Raw genomic sequence first — 11,302 nt, 5'->3', positions numbered from 1 at the left:
ATACAGACACTGGTGGCAGGAGGGAGGGAAGCAGTGTTGGCAGCGTCATCACGGAGGGAGGCAGACAATCGCTCCATTACCAGCGGCCGCGCCAGAGAGAGAACAAAGCTTGGCCATACATCATGTGTCTCGCTAATGGAACACCAACACTCCTGATTTTTCCCGCCAAAATTCAACCAAATAAAGAGACGATGGTATACACGACTCTTCATCCTGACCTACTTGTTTAATGAAGCATATACATGAACACGTGAGCATAAACATGTACAGTATATTAGATTAATTCATGTAGTTTGTGTGAGGGAACCTTTAGTTATCGTGTTGCCCTTGTAAAGTATTCATAAATAATTAAAATATCATCAATGTTTTCGAAGAATTTATTCACATTTAAAGTTCGTCTTTCTTCGTGTTAGGAAGTTCTGTTTCCTGGTCTATTTCTTCAACTTTTTCTTCCGTGTCTTGTTGAGTGGGCTCGTCCTTGGTTTGAGTGGGCTCATCCCCGGACTGAGTGGGCTCCTCCCCGGACTGAGTGGGCTCATCCTCCACTTCGTCAGTTTTAACTAAGACGATGTTAGACACCTTCTCAGGATGGAGTATTAAGTTTTGCTTGAGAGGAAGTGCAAACCAAAACTCCCGCGTCTGAAGAAGTAAACACAGAGTCAATTACAACATCCTGGAGTCATACCAGATAAGAATAAATACCTAGGGTAATTTTTCTTATACACAGGGATAATCACTCCTCAAATATATCTCAATCAATCATACTGCTCAGGTGATGACTATTTTAAGAGCTGATACGTAAAAAAATTAAACAACTTGATTCTGACCAAACATAACTAAAGATAATGGTTGGGTTAATTCATTACCTCCTGTCTGTCATCGTCTTCCATGGCAGGAGTGGGTTTAAGGGTCAGATGACGTTGGGTATCCTCCGTGATGGGATCCCAGGTGAACCCAAGAGATTCATCTGGTGTCGGGTTCCTGCAACATTAATATCTCTCTCACAGGGATGACAAGGGGCGAGTGTTAAAAGGTAAAAGAAACATATAGTAACTGATTGATGTAATACAATATAAATTACAACACTCAAATCCTACTGTAGAAGATAAAAGAAAAAAAACATGGAAAATACCGAAAAACGATAGAACTGTTTATTTCGAGCAGTGAAGAGGACGATCGAAATGTGCAGTGCTTTCGTTTTTTTACGTTTTTTTCCTGGTGTTTTCTGCGTTTTTCTGGTGTTTTCTGGTGTTTATTTGTGTTTTTGTGTGTTTTTCTGGTGTTTGTTGTGTTTTTCAGCATTTCTCTGTTTGTTTTTAGTATTTTCTTGTGTTTTCTGCTTTGTTCTGCGTTTTTCCGTGTTTTATCCTCTCTCACAGTGGGATTTCAGTGTCACGGAATATATTAGGTGTCAAGAAAGTGGTAAATAAGCCAGTAATATTGTATGAACGTTTTGATACTTGAAGAAATCCCATTTTCTTCTTCGTCTTTGTGGTGAAATATCCAGATCTCCCAATACTTTTATCTCCCCAGTCATATATCTTCCCACCTACTATCTTTTTCTCCCCACATACCATCTTTATCTCTCCAGACACCATCTTTACCTCCCCACCCACCCACCCTCACTATCTCCCCACCCTCTTCATCTCCCCATCCTCTCTATTTCCCCACCCACTCCATCTCCCCACCCACTCAATCTCCCCACCCACTCACACAGACTTACCCCGTAGTAGCGAAATTTGTCCATAAAGTAGTCATGATTTCGCGAAGTTTGAGGTCTTCTTCTCGGTCTATGGGTCTCCACAATGGTCCTCCAGTGAACAGGTAGAAGAGCTCGTCTGTGTGAGTCACCCCTGGGGAGAGAAAGTGTTTGTGAGTCACCCTGGGGGAGATAGAGTGTTTGTGAGTCACCCCTGGGGAGAGAAAAGTGTTTGTGAGTCACCCCTGGGGAGAGAAAAGTGTTTGTGAGTCATCCCTGGGGAGATAAAAAGTTTTTGTGAATCACCCTGGGGAGATAAAAGTGTTTGTGAGTCACCCCTGGGAAGAGAAAAGTGTGAATCACCCCGGGGGAGAGAGTAGTATGAGTCAAAACACATTACAAGTAACACAAGTAATTATAAGTAACCAAATGGATAAAAGGAAACACGTAAGGAAGAGTATCTGTAAGTAACACAAGTAATTATAAGTAAAGGGGTATTAAAGGAATGAAGTTTATAAGTAAGAGACTCTAAGTAACACAAGTAATTATAAGTAACCAAAGGGATTAAAGGAAAGATATTTATAAGTAAAAGTCTCACAGTTTTCGCCGATGTTAAGTGAGAACAGGTCAGCAATGGAGCGTTGGCCTCGATACTTGAGTTCATAGGTGAAAGTTTTCTTCGACCTGGCTGCGACGTTCTTGGCGTGCATGACGGTGGTGAGATCATGACATATCGTAAAGAAGCGGTCACTGTACATCTGTGTGAGGTTAGGTTAGGTTAGTGGTGTAAGCTGCGGTAGTTTAGTAAAGTTGAGGTTACATTAGAACTTGGGTCCAATTACCCTGAGGCCTATTTGGATTGGGACGCATTTTAATACCCAAGACTGTAATCAAATTGAGATATTGTAGAATGTTTCATAGGATTTACCTGTAAACAATGCATCAATTACCTGAGTAACGTTGTCGGCGGTAAGGACGTCAAGGTGGACCCCGCCGAGGTAGTGGTCGAAGATGTGGACTGTTTGGTTCATGGGCGCCACGTCACCTTCCCCCAACTCAAGGGATAGCGGACCGTTTTTCATGAAGTTGTACTTAAGGGACGACCGCAAGTACTCATTGGCGAATATAGCTGGTTAGTTTAGAATAGGTTAGGTTAGGTTAGAAGGACAATACTGTATTAAGTGTACGAAATAATAAAACATTGCAGGAGACTTATAACATCGTGAACATTTCTGAGGATATGTACAGTCCCCTTCACTTGTGCGTTTACAGGGGCTCGTCAGGTTTTGTGCAGTGTGGCAGCGATATATTTGTTTACATTCGACAAAAAGAAACTAGCAGTAGTAAACATATTATGGAATCAAATTAAAATAATATTAAAACAAAGATTTCAAACATAATGATTAGTGGAATGTTTATTTGACGAGCCCCTGTAGTGAAGGGGACTGTACACTTTAGTCAGGTGTGACCCCACGGTCCTCTTTTGTTTGTTTACACTGTGACAATGAGTATTTTATGCTATGGAACAAAATACTTATATAACAATCTCTAAATTTCCATTATCGTAAAACCAATTTGGACTCAGTGATCTAACTTATACTTAAAATGAGTATTAATATATCTAACCTAAACCTGCATTCACTAGTAACAGTATACCAGCAGTAGTGTACTTGACGCTTATGGTACAGTCATGAACAATAATTCCCTGGACAAGCCTGAAATCCTGAATTGCTGGAAATAATCTCTGAACCACTGGAACGAGTTTCGAACCGCGTTGTGTTACAGATTCTCATTTGACTTTGGCGTATTTTCGATAAAAGGAACTACAAAGGTCTCTATAGTACACAAGACAACGTTAACACAAACACCGACTTACGCAGAGTTAAGAAGGCGCCCTCGTGTTGTGTGATCCCGGAGATAAGGTTGATTCTCTTGTGCCTAGCCTCCTTCATCAATGTATCGGGATCTTTCATTAAGAAGTCACCATCTACCCTAGGGCCCAGCAAGAGAGGACTCAGGTGCCATTGCTGAAACGTTGATAAACTTCCTTAAATGACTTCTCTTTTTTACCTCCATATATATTACTAATTAATTATGATTACCTGTAAGTACTAATTAACTCCTTATTATCTCCTTTATTATCATTTAACTGTATATATCTCATTTCTTCATATATAATTATTTAGTTTATATATCACCTCTCTATGTAGTATTATATTCTTAACGATGAACAGGATGAATGATGGGTAAGATGAACGATGAACAGGATGAACGATGAACAATAGGAACGATGCAACAGCAACTGACCGAAAAGTGAAACAAAAGAGGGACGAGATCGTTGACCTCTACACCCTGAAGGCAAGTAACAAGCTCCTCACTCTCTCCCTCCGTCGAACAGTTGAAGAAATCACCAATGTACTCTGTTACAGCAGCGTGAGCAGCACCCATTGCCCAGGGACACTGAGCTGTACCTGACTGTAAGATTGCTTGCTGGAACAACCCTGTAGAGACGTGCCATGGTTAGGTTAGGTTTGGTTAGGTTAGGTTACTTATTCAGCTTATATCAATACTCAAAGATATAATAAAGGACACTCCAGCTTACCCACTGTCTGGTGTGAAAGAATATGGAAGTGTATGGAGCTGGCCCCTGCACTCTCCCCGAATAACGTGACTTTGAGAGCATCACCGCCGAAGTTGTGTATGTTATTCTGGACCCATTTCAGTGCCACCATCTGGTCTTTGAGTCCTAAGTTTCCTGGAGCTGCTTTATCCTCCGTCGAGAGAAAACCTGCCGAGGGATAGTTATTTAAACAGACAGACAGACAGACCTCTCTTTAACGGACTATATGGGAGAGTATAGTCCGGTATCTGGAGGTTCGGTACATGTGGCATCTCTTTAGTTCCCGTGCCTTTGTTCTCTCTCATCTCCTCTGATGTGTTCCCATACTCGTCATCTTACTAGAGGTTCAGGCAGTTGATCTGGTCTCAGTTACTTTAGTCAGTTTTAGTATAGGGGGAAGATTTAGTACCTCGAGAAAACCTGTCATGTTTAGTACAGGTCACACTACATAAGACCCTTCTCACATGTGACCCATCTGTGACCCTCTGTGACCCTGAATAAGGTTATAGTGACCTCTGTTTACTCGTCCACGTCATAGTAACTCTCAGGTGAAGTGAAACCATAAGACGCTTACGTTCGTACCTCTGGGTCTCTCATTAACTGAATGTGTTTAAGCATCTTGTACAGGTTAAGCTCTGTGACTTTTAAATGTGTTATATAATGCTGCGACTGAGATGAGAGATGCGTAAACTAGTGATAAAGATAAGGCACTGACCTGAAAGATGCGTAGACTAGTGATAAAGTTAAGACACTGACCTGAGAGATGCGTAGACTAGTGATAAAGTTAAAACACTGACCTGGGAGATGCGTAGACTAGTGATAAAGTTAAAACACTGACCTGGGAGATGCGTAGACTAGTGATAAAGTTAAAACACTGACCTGGGAGATGCGTAGACTAGTGATAAAGTTAAAACACTGACCTGAGAGATGCGTAGACTAGTGATAAAGTTAAAACACTGACCTGGGAGATGCGTAGACTAGTGATAAAGTTAAAACACTGACCTAGGACGCCAAGTCGGTACTGGATGACAACGAGGACGATATCATGGTTGAGAAGGACGTGTGGGGGATACTCCAGGGCGCCGCCACTTATGTACGCTCCGCCGTGGATAAACACCATCACGGGTAACAGTGGCATCTTCTCATTCGGCTACAGACACACAGACAGACATCTCCTCTATAATCATCTTTATATATTCATCAATACTCATAAAACTAACATGATATTTATGTCTTGTTGATACTCATAAAATGTGTATTGAGTAATTAAGAGTCATCCTTTTATTGAAAGATAAGTGTTTTAGTTTGGGTCTGATTTTCAGTGCTATTGTGAATATTTCAGTAGCTCATAAGGAGTGTGTGAGTCGTGTAGAGTGGAGCTGTTTCGTATACATGAACGAACTGATGACTTAGCATACAGAGCGTAAGTTCAGGATCAAAACAAACAGGAACTTAGAGGTCATATGGAAATGGTATTGAAGTGGCATCTATGAAACTAATACACAATATAAACGTCATTAAATAAATAGATGAAAGAAGATTAGATCAGATCCTGTATTAGTTAAAGAGGATTCAAATACCACTTGAATATCTTTTGATCCTATTTAGATTTCCCTTGTTTATATTTCTCCAGCGTTGACTTACTTCTGGGGTGAAGACGTTGAGATAAAGGCAGTCCTCTTCACCTTCAATAGTAGCGTCCATGCCAGTAACGATGGCTGCTAGTGCTACCTGTGGACACAAAGGCGGCATCTTGGACCCATCCTTCACGCCCTCCCAACTCTTCACTGCCACCGGGTTCTGCACCAAAGAAATCAAGTCACTTGTGTTTTCTCACTAATGAAACTGAGATTTACATCAACAAAATACCCTAAAATAAACAGAAATTCGACTTAAGTTCTAGTGATTTTTTTTTAAAGATTATATTAGCAAGATTATTCCACTGTGTTAATATTGTCAAGTTCAATCGTGTAACAGTGTAATGATTTTCTCAGCCTCGTAAACCAACCTTGAATCTCAGATCACCGAGAGGAGGTTCAGCAAAGGGAATGGAGTGATAGGAGAAGAAATGTTTCCCTCCGACTGATTCCTCCTTTATTCCGGATACCTGCCCAGTGGATGTCGTCACCACCGGCACGTCGTCAGCCTCCTCCGCCAACGTCACCGTCAGTAGCGACACCAACATCACCACCGTTAACCGTGGGAAGAGATTCATTGTTGATGCTCTTTTGTCTGCTCGAGGTGACAGGTAGTCGATCCGATCTTTTTTGTGGCAGCCTATCCTCCCACGTGGATCTGTGAGTTAGTTTAGGTTAAGTTAGGTTAGGTTAGGGTGTTTAATCATCAGGTGATACAAGCAGGGGGGGTGTCTAATCTTCAAGTCATCCCAAGTAAGATATCGCTCATGATGGCGATAGCTGTACCAACTAGGGGGATCATCCACACGAGTTCTCAATCGCTGTCCTGTGATTCTGGTTCTGAGATAGTGAAGCCTTGATTGGAGGAGAAGGGGTGGATGGAAGAAGCCTTGGTAGGAGAAAGGGGGTGGATGGAAGAAGCCTTGATTGGAGGAGAGGGGGGTGGAAGGAAGAAGCCTTGGTAGGAGAAAGGGGGTGGATGGAAGAAGCCTTGGTAGGAGAAAGGGGTGTGAGATGGAAAAAGCCTTAGTAGACGGAGAGATGGCGAGGGAGAGAGGGAGAGAGGGAGGGACCAGCTTGAATTGATGTTCTTGAACTTCAACCAACTCGTAATCACAAAGACCTCGAGGCCTAATCTCCCTCTGTCTCTCTGTCACGTAACCTTGAGATAACAGCTACGATACTCCTTGACTGATATACCAAGATAGCCCAAGATGGGTTTACGCGTTTGGACAATAATTCATTTCTATCGACTGTCGTTCTTTCCTACTTACTTTATCTCTCTTTCTTTCCATCAACAATGTGTTTCTTTATGTTTATTTCTATTCCGTCTATGTCTGTGGTTACCATTTCATAGTAGTAGTAGTAGTAGTAGTAGTAGTAGCAGTAGTAGTAACTGGCAGAAATCTTGTTATATACCCCACGTCATCTTGTCTAAAACACCCGCCACTTGATCTTATCTGGTTTACTATATACTCCCACTATCACTTAAACTCTCTCCCCACTTCCCTTCTGCCACGTACCCTACCATCGTTGGAACTACCTGATGCGTACTATCCCTGATATCGGATCCCTCCTCCACCCTCTGGAAGAAGTTATCAGTGTCAATTTCATTCCTAAATTAGTGAAACACCCTGACTTAACCCCAGCAGAAAGAGCACTTCTTGCACTTCCATCAAGACTGGGAGGGATGGGACTAACCAATCCAGAGGAGATTGCTGCCACCGAACATCAAAATTCACTTAAGCTTACGGCAGCCCTCACGGACCACATAATAGCCCAGAATGCAACAGCGGAAGTGGATATCGGCGAAGTAAATAAGATTCGTAGGTCCATTACGACAGGTCGACAGCACTGCCAAAATGATAAGTTGCAGCAACTGTTGCTGCAGGTACCAGAAAATTTGAAAAAAAAAGTAGCTATAGCACAGGAGGTGGGCGCCTCAAACTGGTTAACTACGTTACCGATAAGGGCAAATGGTTTCAGTCTTAATAAACAAGAATTTACAGATGCCATTGCTCTAAGGTACGGTCGGCCAGTAGAAGGTTTGCCCTCCCAATGCGTGTGTGGCTCTTCCTATGATGGCGATCACGCCATGGTGTGCAAGAAAGGGGGCTTCATATGCATGAGGCATGACGAGGTAAGGGACCTCACAGCAAATATGTTGAAAGAAATCTGCCGGGATGTCATGGTAGAACCGACCCTCCTTCCATTGGATGGTGAGATCTTCCAACACAGGACTTCAAACACATTTAACGAAGCCCGTGTGGACGTCAGTGCTCGAGGATTCTGGACGCGGGAACAGCGTGCTTTCTTCGACATCAGGATTTTTTATCCCATGGCCACATGTCACCGTAACCTAGCTCTCGATGCTGCACACAGGAGGAACGAGAACGACAAGAGAAAGGCATATGGGGAGAGAATTCAAAACGTTGATCAAGGCAGCTTCACTCCTCTAGTGTTCACAACCTCTGGTGGGATGGGACCAAGTGCAAGATGTTTCTACGCCAGACTCGCGGAGGTGATCTCCGAACAGAAGCAGCAGCCCAGAAGTTATGTTACAGCCTGGATGAGATGTCGACTGTCTTTCTCTCTCCTTCGGTCGGCTTTGCTCTGCCTCAGGGGAACGAGAGCTTCTGCCCCAACTCCGACAACTGCTGCAGATATTGACTATGAGGCTACTGTCACTGAATGCCTCATAGATCTACGGCTCAACTAATTTAACACAGATAGGATAGCTACTTATGTATTAGGATATTTAATATTAAGGTAATTAAATGGTGGCGAAGGTGTGGCTATTGGGGGAGGCTGGAGGCCAATAAAAAAAAATAAAAGTAGTAGTAGTAGTAGTAGTAGTAGTAGTAGTAGTAGTAGCCGCTCTTTTGACCCCACTAAAGTAACCTCTAAGTAACCTTATCCTTCCCTTAGCAACTTGTCCCTCCCTTAGCAACCTGTCCTTCCCTTAGCAACCGACAGTGAAAGCAAACATCTTAGGACGTGTGTGTGTGTGTGTGTATCATTAACTCTCCCAAGAACAGATAGCCACAACTGACTACCTCTTAGCCTCTGTGATAAGAATATTTATCTGTCATCAATATTATCACTGCTGGTCGTACTGAAGCAGATATAAAGGAATTCACTTAATTATATTAGTTTGGTTAGGTTGGTTAGGGTAAGTTAGGTTAGGTTAGGTTAATTCAAGTTAGGTTCCGTTAGATTAGGTTCATTAGGTTAAGTTGGGTTGGGTTGAGTTGGTAAGGTAAGGTAAATTAGGAAAAGATTGGTGGGATTGGGCTTGGTTAGTATATATAGGGAGAGAGAGAGAGAGAGAGAGAGAGAATGTTTATACAGTAAAATCGTGAAAGTTTACATTAATTGAGAATATGTATAAACAATACAGGTAAACAATGTATCCCAAACGTTTCCTTCTGTTTATCAATTATTTTGCGTCTACTTTCGTGTGGGGAGGAACATGGGGTAAAGAATCACACCCACAGGAGGAATAGAATAATGGGGAGGGGAAAGAATAAAGGGGTAGGTGTGGAAAGTTATGGGAAAATGCCTCATGTCTGATAAATGAGAACAAGGTCTTTCATACAACATGAAGATTAAATACCCTACTGCTAACCTAAGTTAATCTAACCTATAACTAATCTATCCTAACCAAACTTAACCTCCCGACAGGTAACATTAAGGAGAGAAAACGCAAATTTAAGGGACAATATAGAAAGTCCTTATTTAAACAGCGAGGGGTGACAGAAGAAACATTCTCTCATGGGGTTGATCAGACAGTCAGGAGAAAATGGTCATAGAGCTTATTTAAACAACTAAAAGTGTAAGACTGGTGATATACGTTATGGCAAGGAAAAAAACATTAACATATTTGATAACAGTGATCTCGGTCGTTGGTTAGTCCTGTATGTTCCTTACAAAACGAGTCGTTGTACAGCGTATTGAAGGTGTATAGAACTGTTTCACTTCGCGTTTCTCGTTTATTTGTGGAGGTTAATCGTAGGCCGCCCTCTAGCGGTCAGTAAACAAAACATATTCTTCGGCGTAGAAGCTTTCAAAAATTAACACAGTATACATCTTTCAACATCCACTTTCTAATAATGTAGCACATTACTTTGGGTGTGTACATTTTAGTGAAGATGTACAGTCCCAACGCCTTGCCACTTCGCTACACTCGAGCGTAACAATGATGACTGGTCAAAGAGGCCCCAATCCCTAATAGGCCCCAACCTAATCTTACCATGATGATTGGGGCCTAATTCCAGTGGACCACAATATTGAATCTTTGGTTAAGTCATCTTAAGTTGGGGCCTATATAAGGACAGAGGCCCATTTGATCTAAGTAAAACATATATGTCTTGACGGTACATTCACGTGTGGGGGTGTATATGTGAATGTATGTGTAAGAGTGTTGATATGTATGTATGAGTGTGTTACTGCATGTGTGGGTGGGTATTTGTGTGTGTGTGAGGTGGGAATAAATGACACAAGTAGCACACGTCTTACCTCCGATGTAGACCCGGTCAGTGTGGACCTTTGGCGGGGGTTTAACTTACCCCTCCTCCTCCCCCAGCTTCATCTGTACTCTCTTATCTCATTAGTTACCAACGTCACTGTACTGATCAGATTAATCTCTACTTGAGCTGTAATTTCGTGCCGTTTATACCTAGAGAATGGAACATGCAGATTAGTGAGCTGCATTGTTGCCAGTTTAGTATTATTTATGAATTTAAAAATGCTCTCGTGGCTGGCTGTTACTATGCATCCATCTGTACAGTTCTTCTTACCTCCAGAAGGGTAACAGATGTCTGATTACTCTAAAACATCGTATATTTAACTAATAGGAACTTGGCTTATAATCCACGATTGTTTTGTACTAGGATCTAACGTTAGTCAGGTGCAAACATACATATATACCGTATAAGAACACTTCATATACTGTAGTGGATTCCTCCCCTACAAACACTTTTGTCGCTGAGCAGCCGACCCCGCGAATTCCCCAGTGTATGCCTCGTGGTCTAGGTCAACCAGCGCCGCCTTACATGACGGAGGTCAACTATTAAGCTACGCCTACCTCCGCTATATAAGACCTGACCTCGTGGTGACCTACCTCTCTTTCTACCTACAGCCAGTCTTCAAGTAACACCACCTCCTCCGCTCCTGCCTGGCGACCCTCGCTCCCGCCGGCAAGCAGGGCGACCCACAAGCTGGTCCTCCTCTGAGCACCCTCACCAACCAGCTCTCTCTACATCACGCTTGTAACCACACTGCCACTTCCCAGCACCAAGCTGCACTGTACATCCAATACAACATGTATACAGAGAGCACATTGTG

At 42.5% G+C, this 11,302-nt stretch overlaps 1 protein-coding gene across 1 annotated transcript; it reads right to left on the bottom strand.

The window, feature by feature from the left end:
• Positions 1 to 361: 361 nt before the first annotated feature.
• On the bottom strand, positions 362 to 10,577 carry LOC121863041 (juvenile hormone esterase-like). Its single transcript, XM_042361511.1, has 12 exons — positions 10,475 to 10,577; positions 6,328 to 6,614; positions 5,964 to 6,119; positions 5,322 to 5,469; positions 4,302 to 4,487; positions 4,007 to 4,200; positions 3,576 to 3,726; positions 2,650 to 2,828; positions 2,298 to 2,457; positions 1,724 to 1,853; positions 867 to 981; positions 362 to 639 (listed from the first exon to the last, which is right to left on the bottom strand). Exons 2-12 carry the CDS (start codon positions 6,532 to 6,534, stop codon positions 388 to 390), a joined length of 1,878 nt encoding a protein of 625 aa, XP_042217445.1. The 5' UTR covers positions 6,535 to 6,614; positions 10,475 to 10,577; the 3' UTR covers positions 362 to 387.
• Between the last annotated feature and the right edge of the window lie 725 nt (positions 10,578 to 11,302).

This window comes from Homarus americanus, unplaced genomic scaffold, assembly GCF_018991925.1.
Source record: "Homarus americanus isolate GMGI-L3 unplaced genomic scaffold, GMGI_Hamer_2.0 scaffold54679, whole genome shotgun sequence".
Classification (NCBI taxonomy): Eukaryota; Metazoa; Arthropoda; class Malacostraca; order Decapoda; family Nephropidae; genus Homarus; species Homarus americanus.
The sequence above is the reverse complement of the archived record's forward strand: the minus strand, read 5'-3'. Positions and strand labels throughout refer to the sequence as shown.

Excerpts from the sequence above, each read along its gene's own strand:
- LOC121863041 (XM_042361511.1), bottom strand. The coding sequence starts at position 6,534 with ATGAATCTCTTCCCACGGTTAACGGTGGTGATGTTGGTGTCGCTACTG. Across the intron at positions 6,120-6,327 it reads TCGGTGATCTGAGATTCAAG|AACCCGGTGGCAGTGAAGAG; the intron begins GTTGGTTTACGA and ends TCTTTGGTGCAG. Across the intron at positions 4,488-5,321 it reads GTACCGACTTGGCGTCCTAG|GTTTTCTCTCGACGGAGGAT; the intron begins GTCAGTGTTTTA and ends ATCCCTCGGCAG.